Below are 23,865 nucleotides of genomic sequence, written 5' to 3'. Positions count from 1 at the left end.
GAACAACAAAATATTCGCAATGTAATTCTCAGATTAAACAAGAAACCCTGGAGGACTGAATCGCTCACCTGGAAATCGTTTCAATATTCTCAATATTCAATCAGGATTTCAAAAAACCAGCATTTTACTCTATCCCTATTTTCTACAATTCTATAAAAATGTAAACTAAAAACTATAATAGTGCTTGACCTTTCTTGGACAACAGTTATGATAAAGAGTCTTTTTGGAAAATTATATGAATGATCCGAAAGAAAGAATATCGTTTAGCTAGATCCTTTAATCTCAGTTTCCACTATATAGATGACTTATTATCTTTAAACAATCCTAATTTCGGGGATTTGATACACCGCATCTACCTCAAAGATCTTGAGATAAAGAATACTACAGACACTGTGAAGTCAGCCTCATATCTTGACCACTAAGAAAGAAATCGATTGTAAGAGAAAACTACTGGCCAAACTTTACGACAAACGTGATGACTTTTCATTAAGAATTCTCCAATTCCCTTTCATCTGTGGCAACATCCCTTCAGCACCTGTGTATGGAGTGTTCATATCACATAGTTTTGCCAGAACTTGCCGAAACTACGTAGACTTTTTGCATCGCACTAGACTTCTAACAAGTAGGCTTCTGGAACAGGATTATGTTGATACAAGATTGAAGTCATCACTACACAAGTTTTATGGTCGTCATCATGAACTCGTAGATCGTTACGGTGTATCCATCTGCACCATGCAAACTGATTTGTTCAACGTTTCACAGTTTTCCTTTCCTATGTCGGACTTCACTTTGTATGAGCAAATCGGCGGATGTTTTTAGATAAGCACAGGACGCTTACCCTACCGGTGCACCTGGTCCATGCTCCCAGCTTTCAGTGGAGTCCGAGGTGCTCATTGCTTTATTTACTTTGAATGTATTATTTTAGTTACTTTATGTTATTTGCTGTGTATTTCTGTTTTCCATGTCTGGTCTTTGTTCGTGGATAACATTCTTTTGATAACCGCTACAACCTTGGTTCCCTTGATTATTCTTATCACATGGACCACTTCATTAATCGAAAATTTCAACATTTACAATGATGTGTAGACCTGTCTGAATCGTTTTTTTATGAAAGGTAGACTTTGTCCAATAACTTCCACGAAATGAGTAACTTTGTAAACCTTTTTTGCACGTATTTTATGATTTTCAAGGGAAATACCTTTAGGAGGATATAGACCTAATGAAGCTTTTGTATAGCTCTCAGGCCAAAACAGACTGTCTTGTTTATTTTTCTCTACTTTTCAGTCTTTTAGAAATAAGACAATTTCATGTGTGGGCCTGCATCAATGTCATATCAGCATATAAATATCTTCAAGATGTATATAAACATAAGCAAGCTTAAGGATTGAAATGTGGGTACAAAATTTCCTCAAGTAGAGTACTAAAGGTAGCATATACTGCTAAAAAATGGCTATGTACAACATTAAAAATGATTGAAATAGGAAATTAAATTTTTTCATGATAAAAAGTACTCATCTTTAATGTGTATATTGACATAGAGCAAAGTTTGAATTATATCGATTCAGAACATTCTGAGTTATAGATTACAAAACTTAGGTAACATCAACAACATAAAGTGTCTCTGACAGAAAAAAACTGGTAAAGTCAACATTCAAAAATGAATGACAAATATTTCATTCATATTAAGAAGTGCACATCTCTAATGTGTATAAAACAGTTCGAAGTTAAAATGTTGTTTAAATATTTTTTAATTGAAGAATACACTTAAATGTACCATTTAGCATCACACACGAACAGGTGGACAGCGGAGTCGAGCAGCTCTTAGATCTGCTTTAATAGTTGATATATGTCTATATTTGTCGAATCATAAATTTGAAATAATCACTCTAAAAATGTTCGGTTACATCCACTAAGGACGGGAGGCAGACGCAAAGTAATGCTATAAAATCATATGAATCATTTTTCTAATTGAGGTAGTGAAGATTTACTGAAAAAAATTCTAAGCATTTAAAACAAAAATTGAATTCAATATTTCATTTGCTGTATTTCTTTTTAAAATTTTTATGGTAATTCTCACCTGTTTTCGCGTAAGTTTTCACTTCAGCTAATTTCAAAGAAGTATATCCTGTTTTTGATATGAAAACGATTTGTTCCTTCTTTGGATGTTTGCACGTTACACTGTAATGTTGTACTAATGGTGGCATAACTCCACATTCAAATCTGGCCTTGTGGCTGCCGAAAGTAACAGCCAAAGGACTGTTCCCTACATAAAGGTAAAATCATTTTAAACAAATGAAAGCATTTTGTAAAACTACATTTAACAAAATTCAACAGAAGTCTATTATCTGAACTATACTGAGCTTTGTTTCCATCATTAAAAATATTTAACAAGTCGCTTAGACAGAATAAGGTCAGACAAAAAGTGTATTTTTTTTTCTATTAGAGACAGAAAAGTTTTGTACTCACCATCAACTATTTGTTTGACTTCAACTTTTTCTATCAGATATTTTTTTCCAAGATCAACCCAGAAATATGGATTCAACTGCTTCACAGTCAAAGTGTATGTCTTCAAATTTCCATCTGTAGCATACGAGGCCGGGTGTGTTTTTGGATACCATGCTTTACTTAGTCCAGCCCTTTTCTTGTATGCAACATTTTTAAGTTCAGTTCCTATTTTGATTTAAAAAAAAATCAACAATTAGCACTGAACAGAATTATCAACAACTATATAAACTAAAGGATCTAAAGAGTTTTAATCCCTCACCCAAAACAAACGAAATCTGGTGGCAATAATAAATGAGGCCGCAGAATAAATCTTATTCTTATTCAAATGTATAGTTAACTTCTCCTTTCGATATACCAATATCTCCAGCATATGAAGCAGATTATGCATTTCTTAGTTGATCCGTTACTGTCGAGCCTATGATCGGTGAACGGATTATCTCGGTAGGGCGCAAATGGTTTCAAATAAACTTCTCAATCATGTTAAGATCATTGCAGAAGTTTTATGGTCGACATCACCATCTGATTGACCGATCTCCCAGACAAGACAAGATACCTGGGATTAGATTCGACGTTTCACAGGATTGACTAACTTGACACCTACTAGTAAGCCACGGTAAGGTAACTTAATATCACAAAGCAATAAATCATGTCATAAAGTTAACATAGGACCAAAAATTAACTCAAAGATTTCAAAAGAAATGAAATGTATACATCTCTCAAAAGCACTAACATGATAGCACAACGTATCCAAAAATAGATAAAATGAGTTTATCTGAAATTATTGATATTTATTTTAGTGTGTATGGATATCCATATATCTATATCATATAAAGAATTAACTATTAAGAATAAGTATAGACTAAAACTAAAATGAAAAAGCGTTTTGAAAATGCAAGGCAATGGCAATAATACATAAGCACAGTCTCATATCAAAGTGTGTTATGTTAAAAAAATCATTTATCAAACACATCTTCCGATACAGGATTAAATAAATTTTAGCTCTCCAGACATGGGCATGTTAACTTTGATAAAAAAAAACTTTGGTAATTTTTACGGACTCTCAGTGTAGCAGTGTGATTTATAATTGTAGTAGAGAAACGTAGTGAATTATATGACCTAGTATTTTTGACTTGTGTCAATGCGATTTATTATTTGATTTCTTTCATAACCGTAAGTGTGATTCCCTTAAATTTACTAATCAAGCAAATTTACATTTTTCAGCATTTTTTGCTTGCTATGTTGATCCAATATATCGGTAGCTAGATAACTATAATGATGGTTTATGTGAAAAAAAAATGTCATATTTATACCAAAAAGAAACAACAATTACTGTAAGCAAGCTCAGAAATAGAATATTCCCGCTTCAAATGGACTCAAATGTAAAACAAACACTTGTTGGATTATCTCTCTTTTTGGGGGTTACATCTAACAGTAATTATATTTAAAAGTACAGGGTAAATATTAAGCTTTGACACAAAAAACTTATATTTGAGGAAAAACAGTATTTGTATGAAGAATAATACTTCAGAAATTGGGTCTATTTTATGAACTCAAAATAAAGGTGAAACTAGAAAAAGTCTATTTTTAGTTTGACCTGTCCTGGTGTACCAAAGTTCGTGCCTTTTTTCTAAAATAAACCTAAAAATTATTTTGGCATTTCCTTAATGGAAATACATGGTCAAAAAACTGAAACTTCTTGTCTATTTAAAAAAAAACATGAAAATTTAAGGTATACTATAGAAGCCTATGGGGCAAAAATACAAGGACCTGATATTCCTTCACTCTTATGAGGTTGACTTAATAGCTGATCTGATCCGAAAGAAAGAATATCGTTTGGCTAGATCCTTTAATCTCAGTTACCCCTATATAGATGACGTATTATCTTTAAACAATCCTAATTTCGGGGATTTGATACATCGCATCTACCCGAAAGAATTTGAGATAAAGGATACTACAGACACTGTGAAGTCAGCCTCATATCTTGACCTACACTTAGAAATCGATGATAAAGGAAAACTATTGACCAAACTTTACGACAAACGTGATGACTTTTCATTCAGAATTGTCAACTTTCCTTTCATCTGTGGCAACATCCCTTCAGCACCTGCGTATGGAGTGCTCATATTACAACTCATACGTTATGCCAGAACTTGCCGAAACTACGCAGACTTTTTGTTTCGCACTAGAACTCTAACAATAGGCTTCTAATTGTATCAAATCTCCAAAATTAGGATTGTTTAAAGATAATACGTCATCTATATAGCGGAACTGAGATTAAAAGATCTAGCCAAACAATATTCTTTCTTTCGGATCAAATCAGCTATAAAGTCAGCCTCATAAGAGTGAAGGAATAGGTCAGCAAGTAAAGGAGCACAATTTGTTTCCATTGGAATGCCGACCGTTCGTTGAAAGGCACGTCCACCACACTGGACAAATATCTTGTCGATTAAAAATTCAAGCATTTTGTAAACATCTTCCCCTGTATATTTGAAAGATGAATTTGGAAATTAGCAATGTTTTTATAGATTAAAAGATGATCAATGGATTGCAATTGTTATTATTAAATTTTTTCTCAACACAACTATAGTGGAAATAAATTGGGCGATTTAATTTCTGAATTATAAACAGTTTTGATTTTTAATACTTGGAGTATACTTGAAAATGGTCGAATTGCACTTGTTACACATGACATATAAAAGCTGAAATGTTTTTTTTTTGCATTTTCACATTTATTCTACTTTAACTGCTCAAGAAGTGCTGTACTACAGATATTTGATTGATTAAAAGTGAAACCTGACCAATAAAACATTTTTGTATCTCATAAATGACCATTACTAATGGTACTTACACTCAAATTCTAATGCAGCTTATAAAAAAATTGGTGCTAATGACATACAAAAATTATTTTTTTTCAATAGTGTGTGAAGTAAGTAGAAACTATGATGTTTTCTGTGTATGTTATTTACTGTTCTAGCAAAATATCTGTCTGTGTCCGTGAGATATTTCTCCTTTTGAAATTACCGAGTACATTTATACATGCCCAGGGTACCATATTTGACTGAAAATCAGCATTTTTGGCAACTAAGATGTCTTTTTCATTAAAATAATGATAAATATACAACATGTTGTCTCTATTTTATCTTTGTGTAAACAAGAACTTTAACTTTGTGCAATTGGCTGTATTAGTAAGCAGATTTTACATTATCAATAGGCTCCCTTGTGTTAAGGCTAAAAAGGGGGGGTCCTTGACTTTTTGTGAATATGGGCAAAAAAAATAAAGATTTTGAAACAATTTGGTATTCATAGAATAGTTAAGGCATTTGTGTTATCAATACAGACCACTATTCATGTTTAAAAAGGTAAATAAATTATCTTTTATATCAAAACTTGTCTTTTTTGCAAGATTTGAGATATTTTGACTTAATACTGCCATATGAAAATTGAAACTAAAATTCACCGGAAAGCAGGAGGACAGAAATATTTTGTTTTAAAGTTGGAAATTGAACACAGTTATAGAAAAACAACATTTAAAGATATCTAAAAGTTTTTATTAGTAATAGGTATTAGGCTTGTATTATATATTCCTGAGCGGATGTACGTCAACACATGGAGGCTAAAAAATATAGTACGCTTTCTTTTTGCCTTTTCCTGTTTTTGTTTCTTGGCAAATGATTATCATTTTTCATCAAAAATACAGGGTAAATATTAAGCTATGACACAAAAAACTTGTTTTTGAAGGGAAGCAGTATTTTCATGAAAAATAATGCTTCAATTTTTATGATTCATGAGGAAATATCAATGTCCTGTTGCTATGCCAGCTGTCAAAAATTAGATGTTTTGTGATTTTTTTTTATCTTGATAAAATCTGTAGTTTGTTTGCATCATTTTGATATATACATATAGGCATGTTTATATAAACAGATAATTTGTGAAAGAAAGACCAATATGATGTTGTTTTAATAATTTGCTACCCTGTACAACCATTTTCAATAACTGTATATTACTACCTTAGTCGTCCCGATTAAGAATCTTGTTTTTCGATTTCGGTTAAATTTGATATCCAGATTTTTTTACCATGCAACGATTTATAGTATGCACATCAATGGACAGTATGTTGTTCCTGTCATAAAAATTCTTGCAAATGTCCGCTCCTTTCCTCAAAAGTGGCTCTTCAGATTGAGATAAAACTACTCTTCGAATGATGCAGAACTCCTAATAAAAAATTCCAGTTGCCGCCATATTTTTCAAATTGGCCGCCGGACTGAACTTTCTCATTTTTTACACCGGAAATTTGAATCTCATATATCTCAAAAACTGCAGAACAGAATTTGACAAAACATGGTATAAACTTTAAGCTCAAAAATCAAAAAACAAAATCTCGAAAAATAATCGCGTGCGTCTCTGCTGCCCTTTTCAAAATGGCCGCCAATGCGGCCGAAAATTCAAATTTGTCCGATTTTGATCAAAATCGATATCTACGTTCTTTGAGCCATCCCAATTAATAATCTGCGACTTATTTGCCAATTTGAGCTACGTATCGGCCGCTATTTCAAAATGGCCACAACCTCGGCAAAAAATTCAAAGTTGTCCGATTTTTATGAAAATTGATACATCTAATGAGGTTTTTTAAGTCGTCCCGACTAAGAATCTGCAGCCCAATTGATATTGTGAACTGTGTATTGACCGCAATTCATAAAATAGTTGACCCCGCGGCCAAAAATCAAAGCTGTTCCATCTAAATGAAATTTGATATTCAATTTCTTTACGCTTCCCCAATTAATAATATGCAGTTCAATTGATTTTTTTTTCTCAAAAAAGCAGATCTGGAAACGGGAAGCGACTTTAATTTAATTAAAGTTTTCTTTTTATTTTCTTTGTTGTGTGTGTCTGTTTTCCTTGTCTTTTAATCATCCTTGGATTAATTTCTTTTTATTAATGTTTGAATAGTTGTTTTTTTTTCTTGATTACCCTTTTAAAGAAACTTAACTAAAGTTTGTATTGTTTTTAATTATGAGAGAGGACCTAATAAGTTGGTATGAATTGAATCTGATACTTTTTACTATTTTGCTTATTAAATATGTTAAAAATACTGGTTATATAAAACAATTTCCATTCAAATTCTTTCTCAAAACAATCCTTCATCAATCAAAAAGGAAACAAAGTCTCTTTGCTACCTCATATTTAAATCCCTACCTTTATATTTTTCTTCTTTTTTAGGGATCTTCGCTTCTACTTTTCCTACAAAAAAAAATCCTATAAAAATGATCCATTAAAAAAATACAACATTTTCCTCAGCATAATTTCATAAGATCAAAAATTGGTATTTTTCAAAACAATATTGTGATTCATATAACGAAAGACGGACGGGAAGACACTGGTATACCATAATGTGTTCCACCTACAATGGCCTGTGTATAAAAATTGCAAAAAAATCATTTTTCGCCTATCATGAGCAATAACTATAACAAGTTTTCATCCAATACATCATCAAGTAATACAAGTAATTTTATATAAAACAACCCGTCCAGGTTTGCCACCGTATGTTGGTTCTCAATTAATCAGCAAACAGTCTGCTAAGCAATATACTGATCAGTTCAAAGACTATACATAAAGAAACCTTCAATTAAAAAAAACGCAGAAAAAAATTGGTTAAAAACATTCAATAACACAAAACTACAACTGCGGTAATTTTTGTAGAGTAATACAAATGTAATAATAATATTCAAAGTTATTTTCAGGTCCTCAGAATTTTGATTTACGAAAACAAACTGCGAGGAAGGCATTTCTTTTTACAACTTTACAGTTAAAGAAAGTGAAATAATTGCATCGTTCATTGCCAGAAAAAGTTATCAGGAAGGTGTTTTTTTTTCTTATTTTATCACACTGAAATGGCCAAAAAATGAACAATGAGGCAATTTAAAAAAAATAGATAATTAGAAAATCAAGAGTTTAAAAGGAAAGACTACCTAAGCATAATGTTAGGGTCTTATGAAAAATCATACCTGAATCTATAGGAGAAAAGTCCCAAATTTTGCGCTTTCTCCTTACACCATAATCAATTTACCCATTTACTTTTACTTGACAAACCGACTTTGTGACGTCACAGCTCAAACGATCACGGCGGCGACCACAGGCGCAGGAAATTCAAATTCCCTTATTATAATACCGACTAATTAGTTAAGAAAAGGAAATTATTTTTTTTTTAAATTTAATTTTCATGAATATTTAACAAATTAGTTTCGATATTTATGACTTGCACAATAACATAGTCTTCTCCTTTAATTTTGATAAGCCTAACCACAATAATGTTCTTTTCAAGTAATACTTGCCACAATATGGTACATTACAATATTCCCATCTTTTTTTAGGGTCTGTTGTATAACACCAAGGTCCGTTATGCGCTTTGTCAGGGTTTCTGCAGTAATTTCTCTGGTTGGCCAAAGAATATTTAAAAGGATGTTTATGAGGAACTGTAGTTACCCATGCCTGACACTTTCGTCCACTTTTTGTGACACTGGCAGTGCCTCCGTAATCTTTACCAACATTGTTCTTTTTACATTCTGATACTGTCAAAATGAAGGAAAAAAAAATTAAACGTGACCTTATTCCATAATTAAAGCAATGCCTTGAAAAGATAAAACATAAGGAAAAAATCGGAACAGAAAGTGTACAATATTGCCTATTTTTGCTGTATGAAGTCATAAAAACGAATAAAACGGTAACATTTTCTATCTTTTGTAAACCAGTTGCCTCATTAACTATCGCTGTACTTACTGAAAAGTCATTCCATGCCATTTTGAATTGTCTTGACATGACTTGATTATGGATCGGATTAGTGTTCGGTAATAATGTTCTTATCCATATATTTATGTAAACCTTAACGAAATTAGAATTGTTTTAATGTCAGCATTTGTTAACACCTACATTTTAAAACAATGCCAAAAAGCGAAAATATGATTTTTCAAATATTTTTATACCCCAAACTTTTGATCTTCAAAGAAAATTTCATTTTCATCGAGTGGTACAAATATTAAGAGTATATACATGATATACTTATGAAAACAAAACATATATTTTGTGGATAATTAAGGTCAAGGTCAAGAAAAATGTATATTCATGTAAACAGAAATAATAATGTTTGCCTATAAAACGACTTTAAAATGAAAAAAAATAGACCTTGAAGTTTACAATCTTGCTACATGGGTTACCATAAATCGTATCGAATTTCTCAAAATCAAATAATACCACATCTCTATAGCTAGGTTCGATAATTTTCTTGTGTATAAACTGTTTTACCTACTTATGAAAGTAAACATATATCTACGGTTTCAATTCTATTTTCGTTGAAAATTGAAATTCACTAAAATTAGCATTCTAATAATGAAAAAAAAATATTTTTTTGGAAACCATTATAGACATTTTCCATACCCTACAATGGGAAAAAAACGAATGTGACTAGATGTAAAAACTAGCAGTTTTAATTTCATGACATCGTCAAACTATCGAACGCATCAAAGTTATAGGGTGTGCAATAATGGTTTTCGTGATAAAGAGTCCATTGAAAAGAGCAAAATTTCCCTTTTGGTAGTTCAAAATACTAAATGTTGATTTTCCTAGGCCTCAGGTCATCAAAAAATTTAAATTCTGCTTATTTCGATGCTAATACGTCATACAGACTTATTTTATGAATTATTAAAAATTTAAAAGCATTGATTTTAATATTTGAAATTAGAGTAAAAATTAAAAATCTGCAAATTAATTTTATTTAACCTACTGCGTTACGAAGACACAAATGTATGAGACCACTATAAAACAAGGACATCTGTGAAACTATTTGACAGATCCATGACGATGATTGAATGATACCCGACAGACAAATGACCAGTGACTGATCTGATCAGTTTTATTAAGTAAAAATTTGGATGTAATTTTCAGACAATGCACTGTAACGAATTTAATATAAAGCCGTAAAAATTTTTTTTATTTAAATTTAAACTAATAACACCGCATTTTTAATTTCATTTAGAAAATATTGAAATTTATGTCTAAAAAAATAACACTTTTTAATATATGAAAAATGGGAAACAGAAACAAACCAATATGTAATACATATCAACTGATCATTGGCAATGTAATGTAAACAGAAGTGATCTCCGGTTCAACTGATCATTGGCAATGTAATGTAAACAGAAGTGATCAATTTGACAGATCGGAGTCTGATCAGAAATTGATTGGCAACCGATGACAGACCAGAATCATAGCTGCAAAGATAAGTTCAGACACTGTAGTTGGCAAATCAAAAATAACACTGAATATTGCTAAATTCAAGTAGTCACTATGACAAGTTTAACAGAAGCACCATATTTCCTTTTTTAATGAGGTACACCTAGGGTAAGGGACACAACTCTTAAAAATCATTGGAACGTTTGCATGCATTTTACATCCATCTTAAGTATGCATCTAATTAACTTGGATTGATTTTATTCTGCTTCAAACAAAAGCTTGAGAGGCTTCTGTGATATTGAATATGATATAAACATATCACTGATTTCAGGAGTTATGTCCCGTACCCTAGTTCTACCACCTTAAAGTACAACTCTTGAAAGGGTAATCAAGCGAACCAAAATTCTAGAGGAAATCAAAATAATGCAATCCAGATACAAAGACCAGACATGGAAAACAGATATACCCACCTATTGAACTGAAAGAAATTTTCGTTTTCCTTCATCCGATCATCTTGACCTTTAACACAAACTGATTAAAAGAGTCGGCGGAAACTAATATCCAAAATGATTTATGATTTATTTAAAATAAATTACATAAAAAAATAGCAAAGAGGTAAATGAAAATGCAATAACTCCAAAATCACTTAACAGATTAACATGAAAGCTTGACCAGTGATAAATCTCATTATGCTTAACACTTTTACCTTTCAGTCAGAATTTGGCTAAATTCAACGGACGCAATGAGATGACAATAGCTTACATGGATCAACAGTCAAACTAAGAAGAATGGTCGAAATCGTGACAGTTTCCAGATTGGCACAATACAGTACATAACAAGCCATAAAGAAATAAAAAGTTTCCTGGTTCTGCACAAAACAAAAGAAATTACCTTTGTTTTTTTCTCTCTCTTTCAATGAGACACTATCTATAATGAAAATAATTTTCAGAACAATAAATATATATAAATATAAAAATACAATTTTTTTTTCTATTTTTAACATTTGTTAAATTTGTTTATAGCATATACAACCGCAAGTTTATGATAATATGTGATTACAATCAAGTCAACTTCGATTAAAATCACTTTTTAAACGTGAAACATTGCATTAAACAATCATGTAATAATTTGTCAGCATCATTAATTTCTCCAATTGACATTTGTCTCAATAGTCGTCCTGACATTTGTTCTTGTCATGTTGATAACTAACTTCAAATCTAGTTGATTGGAATGTTCATAAATCATAATGAGTAACTGGTTTTCACATTACTTAATCGAATATCAAATTATCAAACTCTAGGATCGCTACTCAAGCACATAGTATTTTATTTTCAAGTCTTTTTTCACATTCTTAATCTAAATACAACACTTTTCACAAATGAGAAGAATCCTTATAAAAATATACTACAAACAGTGAAGCAGTCAATTTACAAAACAATCGTGTATGATTAAAGACATTTTCTATTCTTAAAGATATGTACAGGTTTTGTCAATCTTCTGTTAAAATTGGTGAAATTCTCAGATAACTTTTAAATTGTCCAAGCAGTAAAACAGGGAGAAAGTTTAAGTCCAACCTTGTTTAATGTCTTTATTATTGATCTAAATTCAATATTTGATAACTCATGTGATCTAGTAATATTGATGAAATAAATATATATTTTTTTTTATGCTTAGCAGATGACCTCGTATATTTTGTCCGAATCAGTAAAGGGCTTCCAACGTGCATTGAAGAATTAATGTCATAAATGGCATTTAACTTTTTGTCACGAGAGATTTGCTTTCTTGGCGACAGCATTTATTATATTTCAGTGTCGCGATACTCATGGCTTACATTGTGCTCATCATTAATAATATGCTTGGATTTAAGTGATATGCATTGGTCTCCTATTCATACGTTATTGTGACCTGGATTTAAAGGGAAACAAATGTATTAGGGTCGGTCGGGAAACCCGAAACAGACATTTTTTTTTGGCCCAATTATGAAATAAACGCTAATTTACCAAACAACATTCTCGCACACTGCCCAACACACCAGTGAGCAACATAAGCTTAAAAGTTATGTCTGGATCTCAACATATCTTGTAACACAGTAAAAACGTTCTGCACATAAATTATTTACATTTATCAAAGTAAGAGTCGTCCAACATTACACCTCCGCAATTGATAGTAATGTAACCAACTATTTCAATATCAATTGCGAATTCAAAAAATCATCTAATCTACAAAACGCTCCTATCTAACAACCAAGAGATAAGATTGTCCTCTATGGATAAATTAAAGGAATCACATTTATATACCGTACTGGGTAAACATCTTGCCTCTAAATTACCATTTTATCTGGCTTGGACAGCTGATGATTACTGGTCATTATAATAAATGCACATGTCATTTTTGTAAACAACACAGACCTTTTAAAATTTAACTATCAAATTACATAAACCAAAGATTGGTGGACAACACTGCACATCTCAGCTGCAGCTTTTTAACAAGATCATTTCACCTACCAATAAAACCACATTATATCAATAAGATGCTGACATCCAGTCATAACTAGGACACAATACGAATGTGATTCCCCAATAACCCTAACTGATCAGTGGCAATAAGATCAAATGTGGCATGGGTTCTGATGTATTTACCTAGGCAAAAATATATTGTCAGAAGGGTCGAAATGTTCACAAATGACTTGAAATACACATTCAAAACACTTCAAAAATGTAGCCAAAAACTTGGAAAGGGATACAAATGTATCTACACATCGAAAATATTTTATACATCTTCTTTTCAAAAGTTAAAAATTTGTGTGTATTCTCTGTTTCCTTGTGAAAACAGTATCAGTCAGTCTTAATAATTGTAGAAGTGAAATGTATATTAACCTCTTACTTTTCGCACATTTAGAATATAACAAAAAAAATAAAAACGAAAACGAATTACAATTATTTTTTCCAGCGACTCACCAAGACTTTGACTTTTATTTTTATTTTTATTTTCTCCCCTCGACCCAATTTTTTTGGAAAAAAAATCCCGTAAACAGATTATAAAAAAAAGTTGGCCTAAGATGTAATATTATGTGAAATGTAATTGACAAAAAGGGGATTTCAAAAAGTTTACTCAAGAACTGTCAAAAAATGGGCTGAAAGCTAAATTTTCATTACGAAATTATAAGTCAAACTTTATATATGTCCCAGTAATTATTTCTTGTAAATTAATTGATTCTTTGGTTAGACATTGGTTGTGACAAATTATTATTAGCAGATCGATATGCTTTAAACTAGAGTCTGAATTACTCGCCTGCCTTAATACTAAAGCAGCACCTTTTTTTTTTTGTTAAAGCTGTCATGTTTTCTCGGAAAACAAACACTCATATCAATTTCAATTAAATACTATCCAGTATTATCTGAGAAGAACATTTTTTTTTAAGTAATAACATTAAAAATTGCAAAAACAAGTCGAAGAAGGGCAAAAACTTCTACATGGCTTTACATATTTACATGAAAATTTGACCACAAATATAGCTCATCATACTGAATATTTTTACCCCGTCAAAGTGTGGATAAACTTCAATTTGGGAGATATATGCGGAAAAAAATTCTCTCTGACCCCTATATTCTATTTCTAAATGTAGTACATGTAACAACGGCCATGTTTTTCGACAGATCAAAAATATCCACATCAGTTCTATGGAGAAAATCCCAAGAAACTTTCATATCAAGTTCGGTTTTAATTGGTCAAGAAGTGTCTACATCTAACATCTACGAAATTATCGAAATTCTGCAGAAAACACAAGTCGTGACAGAATGTACCATCATCCAGTATGCTGCAAGAGGAGCTCGCCCATCAAAAGAGACGCAGATACTAAGTTTTTGACCCAGACTTCAGCTAGTTCCCACCTACTGTACTTAGATTAATTGACTTCGTAAAATTATAATTCAAATATTCAGTGCTTATATTCTTCATATTGATTATTGTTATGATATATCATAAAATTGTCAGTTATTTTGTTATTTGTTGCCTCAATATTGAATTGAATGATCTGAAATTATGATGATAAACTAGAGGCTCAAGAGAGCCAGACTCGCTTATCTGGTTAAACTTTGCCTATTTGAAAAACTTGAGAAATGAGACAGGCTATGTTAAAACCAACTAAATTGTCAAATGCAGGAAATGCTTTTAATCGCATTTTCATGACCTGAACCAGAATTTTCCTAAATGCAACAATTTTTTTAATTATTTTTAAATAAAACCCTGTCTTCCGACCCATAAGTTCCATTTTTAGTATAGGCAGTCATAACTATTCACGGATTAAAAGTCATTTTGAGCACAATACACTAAAGAACTATTATACTTATTTTCATTTAATGATCTTCACTCTTATGAGGCTGACTTTATAGCTGATCTGATCAGAAAGAAAGAATATCGTTTAGCTAGATCCTTTAATCTCTGTTTCCGCTATATAGATGTATTATCTTTATACAATCCAAATTTCGGGGATGTGATACATCGCATCTACCCCAAAGAACTTGATATAAAGGATACTACAGACACTGTGAAGTCAGCCTCATATCTTGACCTACACTTAGAAATCGATAGTAAAGGAAAACTATTGACCAAACTTTACGACAAACGTGATGACTTTTCATTCAGATCTGTCAATTTTCCTTTCATCTGTGGCAACATTCCTTCAGCACCTGCGTATGGAGTGTTCATATCACAACTCATACGTTATGCCAGAACTTGCCGAAACTACGCAGACTTTTTGTATCGCGCCAGAACTCTTAACAAATAGGCTTCTGGGACAGGGTTATGTTGCTACAAGATTGAAGTCATCACTACAATAGTTTTATGGTCGTCATCATGAACTCGTAAATCGTTATGGTGTATCCATCAGCACCATGAAAACTGATTTATTCAACGGTTAATAGTTTTCCTTTCCTCGTTTGTCTACCCCGGACTTGACTTTTTATGAGCAACTCGGCGGGTGTTTCTAGGAAAGCAGAGGACGCTCACCCTACCGGTGCACTTGGTCCATGCTCCCAGTTTTTAGTGGAGTCCGAGTTGCTCGTTTGCTTTTGTTACTTTCTATGTATGCTCTTTGTTGTCTGTTTTCCATGTCTGGTCTTTGTCCCTGGATTACATTCTTTTGATTACCGTTATGACCTTGGTTCCCTTAATTACTCATAAATGGTTTTAGAGAAGATTTTCAGTTATACATGTGAAAAAAATGTTTCAAAGGCCGTAACTCTTACATCAGTCAATGAATGGTTTTGAAAATTTCGGTCCTTCTCATGATGCTGAACAATTTTACCCTATGCCAGAAATGTGCTTAAAGCAACGGTTTTTGAGTTATTTGCAAGAAACTACCTTCTATTTCACCCCTATTTGCTATTTTTAGTAATGGCAGCCATGTTTTTTCATGGATAAAAAATCCATACGATCATTTTCTGCAGAACACCCTAAGGAACAATTATGCCAATATTAAAACGTGTTGGTCTAGTAGTTTCAGAGGAGAAAATTTTTGAAAAAAATTATTCATGACGACGAAGACGACGGAAGCCAAGTGATGGAATTAGGTCACTTGGCGTTTGGCTTGGTGAGCTAAAAATAAATATTTAATCTTGACTAGGTATTTACTTTTTATTTTACACGAAAAAATAGAAGGAAATTAGTCTTCATTTTACATACATACATCGAAATGGATACATATATTTAAACTGATTTTTTTTTCACATAAAGCAGAGAGAATATAAGGATATAATCCTGATTTAATATTTATTATTTATTTCCATTTGAAAATCCATAAAAGAAAATAGTCTATCTACATACATACAAAACATAGATATAATACCTATATTCATGAAAAAAAATCTTATGAAAAAGGGATGGCTTAGCGATAATCATCATGCCTATATGTCGTACTTGCTTACCTAGCTTATCCCTGCTCTTCCAAAATTATCCTTGTCCCCTCATGAACAAGAAAACTTTTTCCAGAAAATGGTGCTGAGTTTTGTTGAATGAGAAAAAAAAATTGTGCATGCCAAAACTTAAGATACAACCAAAAACTGCAAAAATAGCTACTTCTTCACTTTTTAGGCGAGTAACTTCTAATAAGATTTATCTTTCAACAACTCTTTTGACAATTTTTTTTTTGACAATCAATCAAAAGTTTCTTTCCATAGTTACTTATTTTGATTGTTTGGATAAAATACACTAAATAGTAACAACAAATGCAGGTCATTTTGCTTCAAAGTTTATTTCTAAATCTCAGGCAATTTTTCATAAAAACCAGTGAGTAGGGATGCATTTCTTTTTATCACACTACATTTTAAAATAATGAATGAAGGTGCATTTCACATTGTTCATAAAAAAAAATATGCGGGAGGAATTTTTTTTTCATAATGATATGGCAAAAAAATGGGTATTGAGGCACCCTCAAAAAGACAATAGAGGACCTGAGAACCAGGAAGTTAATTTTGAATGGTAACAAATAATTTTTCAAGTAATACTTGCCACAATATGGTACATTACAATATTCCCATCTATAGTTGGGGTCTGTTGTGTAACACCAAGGTCCGTCTGGCTCTTGATCAGGGTTTCTGCAGTAATTTTTCTGGTTCCCCATAGTTTTTGTAAAGATATGTTTATGTGGAACTTCAGATACCCATGCCTGACACTTCCGTCCATTTTCTGTAACATTGGCAGTGCCTGCATAATCTTTACCAACCTGGCTCATTTTACATTCAGATACTGTAACGATAAAAACCTATTCAAACATGGCCCTTCTTAATGAAAAAGGAGTGAAATTTAAATAAATGTCAAAAGCTGCGAAACAAATTTATTCACTTTAATACTGTCTTGTTAAAACACAAATATTTAAGACCAACAAAAGAAATAGTTGGCAAAAAAAAATAGGCAGTAACTTACCAATTATTACAAAAAAAATAACGCTTCCACAAACACTTATTGTAATGACAAACAGTGTGAGGAAGGTGATTTGAAATAGTTCAAATTTCAGTGTCCATTTCAGAAACGGACAATTGCTAAATCAAGAGTGGTTCTTCTCATTAATCATGTTGCTGATATGTTAGTCTTTCTAAAATAAAAGATCATGTCTTAATTGTGAAGGATTATTATATAATCTGAAATCTAAAGGAAAAATGCAACTCATCATTTTGATATCCATGCAGGCAAACACTCATAATTTTCAGGTCATGCAGGGTAAATTAAGTATATTTTTTTTTAAATATTTTTTGTAGTTCATTCTACTTCTTTCTACTGCAAGACCCCACGAAATACTGGGTTCTACTGGAAAATTTTCCACATGAATTATATCTCGATTATTATATTAGACTTATTGAGTTCTTTTTTAGCGATTTAAACAAAATAAAGCAATTATGTATATATTTATGATAATAAATCTAGTTTTAAAATCAAAATCAAAAGCAGTTAAAGAGTTGTACTGACAGGAAATGTTGACAAGACGAATAGATGGGCATACAGACAGACAGACGGAGTAATTTCTATATACTGTCAAAACTATGTTAGTGGAAAATACAAATATTTTTTTTTCAGTGAACATAATATCTTGTTTATATTACTTGAAAAACTACTGGGTAAATGTCTTAAACATTTTATACGATTTTCATTGAAAAACATAATCTAAATATTTAGGAAGAATGATAATCTTCATAAATGTACCAAACCTGATTTGTATACAGAAAGTTTCCAGCTTCCACCACACATCTGATCTTTGTTGCCATAACAAGGTGCGTTACAGTATTTTTCTTCAGCTGAACCATACTTGTTGTAATTATTCCCACAGAAACAATGCTTTTTGTACTAAATATAGTGTAAAATAAGATAAATCATACCACAAGTTATTAAATTTTGACTGAGGGCAGCTGAAAACTGGACATACATTGTTATTCAGGTGATTTGTTTACAACCAACCAAATGAATACAAATAAGGTATCACAACTTTATAGCATGTTCAAAGTTACAAACCCCAAAATCACTCCCATGCCCCCTTTTGTGGAATGGAACTGTGTGCTACAATTTAAAAGATATTCATTCACTGCTACTAAAGTTATGAACTTGAAATAAAAAAAATGTTCCTTGCCCCTTATTCCTAAATCGTTAGTCATTCCCCAAAAGCTTTCCATAGGTAGCAGTCCTACCACAACACTTGTTACTCCCGTAGTGGTATTATTTCAATGTGGATCCTGAAAAATTCGAAAGATCTTTTAGAGACAATCAGTTCAAGACTATTATCTGAATATAATAGCATTAAAACCTATGATTTTTCAACACTGTACACTTCTATTCCCCATACTCAGTTAAAATCCCGACTTAAAAACATTATACATCGTTGTTTTTCCAAAAAAGATGGTACACCTAGATACAAATATATAGTTCTTGGTAGAGATTCCTCATACTTTGTAACAAATAATTCCAAATCATCTTCCAAATATACAGAGGAAGATGTTTACAAAATGCTGAAATTTTTAATCGACAACATATTTGTCCAGTGTGGTGGACGTGTTTTTTCAACAAAAGGTCGGCATTCCAATGAGAACAAATTGTGTTCCTTTACTTGTTGACCTATTCCTTTACTCTTATGAGGCTGACTTTATAGCTGATCTGATCAGAAAGAAAGAATATTGTTTGGCTAGATCCTTAAATCTCAGTTTCCGCTATATAGATGACGTATTATCTTTAAACAATCCTAATTTGAGGATTTGATACATTGCATCTACCCAAAAGAACTTGAGATAAAGGATACTACAGACACTGTGAAGTCAGCCTCATATCTTGACCTACACTTAGAAGTCGATGGTAAACGAAAACTATTGACCAAACTTTACGACAAACGTGATGACTTTTCATTCAGAACTTTCCTTTCATCTTTGGCAACATCCATTCGGCTCCTGCGTATGGAGTGTTCATATCACAACTCATACGTTAAGCCAGAGCTTGCCGAAACTACGCAGACTTTTTATATCGCGCTAGAACTCTAACAAATAGGCTTCTGGAACAGGGTTATGTCGCTACAAGATTGAAGTCATCACTACAGAAGTTTTATGGTCATCATCATGAACTCGTGGATCGTTATGGTGTATCCATCAGCACCATGAAAACTTATTTATTCAATGGGTCATAGTTTTCCTTTCCTCGTTTGTCACCTAGTGGTATAATATCACAGAGATCCATACACATTTACGCAAATTACTTTCTGAAAATTAGGAATATATAGATTCATTCACTTATACTCAAGCTAACATCCAGACAATAAATAACGTAATTCTTACAGATAACTATGGCAACAAACCATTAAACACAATGAAGACAGCATGATACCATTATATGACTGCAAATTGTTTGTGACTGTATTAAATTTTCTAACTTGTTGGATGTATCATGTCAAATAAATTGATGAGAAATATTTCAAGATATTCTTAAACAAGACAAAAGAGAAAAGTAAATACCTCAACACCAGCATACAAGTATCCACCACTTTTACAGTGCTTAGTACACATTTCCACTGTCATTTTGTTGTCAGTTATGTGCTTGTGTGGCATCGCATGAAGTTTTTTATCATTGAAACACCCAACATATCCTGTGACTGAAATAAAGTTGCAAGGAAAACATATACTGATGTTCTCAAAAGCTACTTCTATTTTCATCAATATCTTCTGCTAAATTGAGTTATTTGGAAAACAACTGCGATGATTCTATCTTTATAAACCAGACCATAATATGTCTGGGGGTGCATTACCATCATATGTTTGTTAGCACATTTTCAATATATTCAAAAGAACTAAACAAGCTATAAAATGATTGCAAATACTGCTGTTAGTACAATTTGTTTATGTTGTAGGTGGTGTACATTTCAATGTGTATATAAAACTATGCAAAGTTTGAATAAGATTTATTAATACTCTTTGAATTACCGATTACACAAAGTGGGTACCAACAACAACATATAGAGAGAAAAAAATGGCTTAACAATGCAAACAATGTAGGAAAAAATCTATTCAACTTTTCCATAATAGAAGGTGCACATCTTCAATATGTATAAAAACACTGTGTCTGCATTATATTGGTTCAATGCTTTTTATATTTACAGATTACAGAAGGAAGGTACATGTACACTCAATAATATAAACATGCAAAAAGTTCAAGGAAAAAAATATCATATTATCCATGAACAGCTTTAATATATATATAAATACTTGGCAAATTTGAATAATATATTCAGAAGACTCTATCCAAAACACATTGTGGCAATGTAAAATGTTCCAATGCCAAAATTTTCTCGAAATAAAGTATCAATATTCTCAATAATATCAAATCTACATCTTTAATATGTAAACATTGTGCAAAGTTTAAATAAAATTGCTTCAATACTTTTTGATTTAAAGATTAAGATAGGTAAGGTCGACTGGCGAACATATGAAAAAATGTTGTACAGGATGACCACAAGTTGCTCCACTCTATTTAATCAATGTAATTATCTTTTGTCTTTTTTTCTCATAGGTTACCAAACTTGATCTTCAAATAATTGAACCTTAATGAGAACAGTATTTAACAGGATAATTTATAAGATTGTATATAAAGTTTCCCTAATTGAGAATAATTTTTAAAGTTGTATAGAATTTTTATTTTAAATTGTCAAAAGAAGACTAATTTGACATTCTTTCTTCATTTTTCACATTTTCTTTTTCTTTCCTTATTTGACATTTGAAAACGAAAGCAGAGATCTTTTAACAATTTTCATTGTCATTTGCTAAATTAATACTACCTTTACACTTCAAAAATAAATTTTCCAGCCAATAATAAATCTCAAAATACAATTTTTTTCTTCATTCTTCAGACTTTTAACACTTACCTTTAAGCTTTTTTTCTTTCTCGGAGGGTTTCAGTACTTGTTTCCCTGCAACAGTAATCAAGGGAACCAAGGTTAAAACGGTAATCTAAAAAATGTAATCCAGGGACAAAGACCAGACATGGAAAACCATGAAAATCATTCTCAAATAAATATTTAACAAAACATGAACTATTTAAATCACACTTTTAGATAAGCACTTCTCTTTCATCCCATGTTATTCAATATAATCAAGTTTAATAACTTACTTCTTGTTAAATTGCAGTGCTATACCTTTTGTTCTGCTTATGCTTAAACAATACATATCATTCCAAGTAAAGCCGACTCATTTCTTCTAACATTTAGGATCACATGATCATAACTACCTAACAGAAACTGGATAGAAAGATTTGTTCGCAACACGATACACATATATGTCAGTTTACTTTGTTTTATGGTAAAAAGAAGTTCGAAGAATCAAAAAACATAAAAAGAGGACTTTTGCCTCAACGAAGTATAAAAACTAGCCAAAAATTACAAAAATACTTCAGTTTATTTTTGTGGCGACACAAAGACTAGTAAATGGGAAGTAGAGGGTACCTGAAATTCATGTTTTAGTTGATGAGTGAGGGGGTGCACAGGGGTATCTTAGCCCATGTACTAAAGACTAAGGTAACTGAACATGTTCTTCAGATAATTGAGCCTTAATGAAAGCAATATTTAACCAGGTTATATACAAGATTATATATACAGTTCTCCCTATCATATAACAATTTAAGGAGCACTCCAGATAAGAATCATGCAATATGTGATTCATGGCTGGAACTTAGCTTATAATATTTCTATTTTTGATATTTTGTTTAAAATGTTAAGTAAACAGAAAGCATCATCAGGCTTTTTATATAACCCTTGATCTAAGATAAAATCATAAAGAGTGTACTGTAGATTTCAAAATCAAAGGCAATAACTCTGTAAATCACAAAAAAAAATACAATATAAACTATTGGATCCTTAGCCTGAATTATCTCCTATTTTAAAGAGCAGACATATTGGAATGAATCATTATACATTTCATTATTAAGACCTGTAAAGCAACATAATAACAAAAGAAATATGTGTAGACTTTTCTGGAGTGTATCATATATTACAGAAAATGATTCTTACAAAGACTGCTACTGAAAAAAAAGAACATTTTCTTTTCCTTTCTTTTTTTGATATTTAAAAAAGAAAAGCGGGTTCTTCTAACCTTTTTTACTATTCATTTGCAAAAGCTAAAACTCCCTTAAAACTACAAAATACATTTTCCAGCCAAAAATAAATCTCAAAGTACAAAATTTTCCTTCATTCCTCAGACTTTTAACACTTACTTTCAAGATTTTTTTCTTTCTTTGGGGGTTTCACTACGTGTTTCCCTGCAAGAAAATCATTCTCAAATAAATATTTAACAAAACATGAACTATTTAAATTACACTTTTAGACAAGCACTTCTCTTTCATTCCATGTTATTTAATATAATCAACTTTAATAATGTTGTTCTTGTTAAATTGCAGTGCTATATCTTTTGTTCTGCTTATGCTTAAACAAAACATATCATTCCAAGTAAGGCTGACTCGTTTCTTTTGATAAAATATATCACTGATTTAACAAGTCACACAGCAAGAGTCTTCAACATTTAAGATGACATGATACCAAACATGATCTTAAAATACAAAAATAGGAATATTTTCATAATTACATATCAGAACAAATCAAAATTCCTAATGAAAATAAAAATAAGAATTAATATTTGGGATCACATGATCATAACTACCATACAGAAACTGGACAGAACTTTCTTTATTGGAATATTTTTGTCTGAAAAATTTCTCCAATATTGTGATCTTGGGTGTCTCTTTGTTGTCAACTACAATATTCATGCATGGTATAACAAAAATAGGTATGGTGTATAAGAGACAACAACCAAACTGTAATGAAAATGTCAGCCCAAGGCTACCCGTTGGTCTTCTATGAATGATGAGAAACCCTCATCCCACAGGAAAGACTGCAGCTTGCATCAAAATATCATCATACACAGGTACAGCAAAATAGTTGCCTCTATATACTCAAGTAAAATAAATATTGAACTAAAGGTGAAAACAATACAAGACGAAACATGGCAGATGATTTTTAAATAAATGATGTACAATATGATATGTTTTTGTCAATCTCAATACTACCATACCAGACTATGCCTAGAACCTTCATAATATAAATTAAAGACTGAAGTCTTCAAAATC

The 23,865-nt window shown here is 31.5% G+C and overlaps 1 protein-coding gene across 1 annotated transcript in view; it reads right to left on the bottom strand.

The window, feature by feature from the left end:
• The window catches only part of LOC148617970 (uncharacterized), a 163,625-nt gene that overhangs the window by 129,447 nt on the left and 10,313 nt on the right, over positions 1 to 23,865 (bottom strand). The window contains exons 15-25 of the mRNA XM_088585159.1: positions 22,957 to 23,001; positions 21,614 to 21,658; positions 20,211 to 20,347; positions 18,429 to 18,564; positions 17,073 to 17,472; positions 13,058 to 13,136; positions 11,620 to 11,707; positions 8,835 to 9,071; positions 7,699 to 7,743; positions 2,467 to 2,670; positions 2,078 to 2,263 (exon numbers count right to left, since the gene is read on the bottom strand). Coding sequence (XP_088441285.1) covers positions 2,078 to 2,263; positions 2,467 to 2,670; positions 7,699 to 7,743; positions 8,835 to 9,071; positions 11,620 to 11,707; positions 13,058 to 13,136; positions 17,073 to 17,472; positions 18,429 to 18,564; positions 20,211 to 20,347; positions 21,614 to 21,658; positions 22,957 to 23,001 — 1,602 coding nt within the window. The remainder of the gene's footprint in view (positions 1 to 2,077; positions 2,264 to 2,466; positions 2,671 to 7,698; positions 7,744 to 8,834; positions 9,072 to 11,619; positions 11,708 to 13,057; positions 13,137 to 17,072; positions 17,473 to 18,428; positions 18,565 to 20,210; positions 20,348 to 21,613; positions 21,659 to 22,956; positions 23,002 to 23,865) is intronic.

This window comes from Perna viridis, chromosome 5, assembly GCF_037379345.1.
Source record: "Perna viridis isolate PV_CMFRI_1.1 ecotype Kerala chromosome 5, ASM3737934v1, whole genome shotgun sequence".
Classification (NCBI taxonomy): domain Eukaryota; kingdom Metazoa; phylum Mollusca; class Bivalvia; order Mytilida; family Mytilidae; genus Perna; species Perna viridis.
This window is presented reverse-complemented; position numbering and strand designations above follow the sequence as displayed.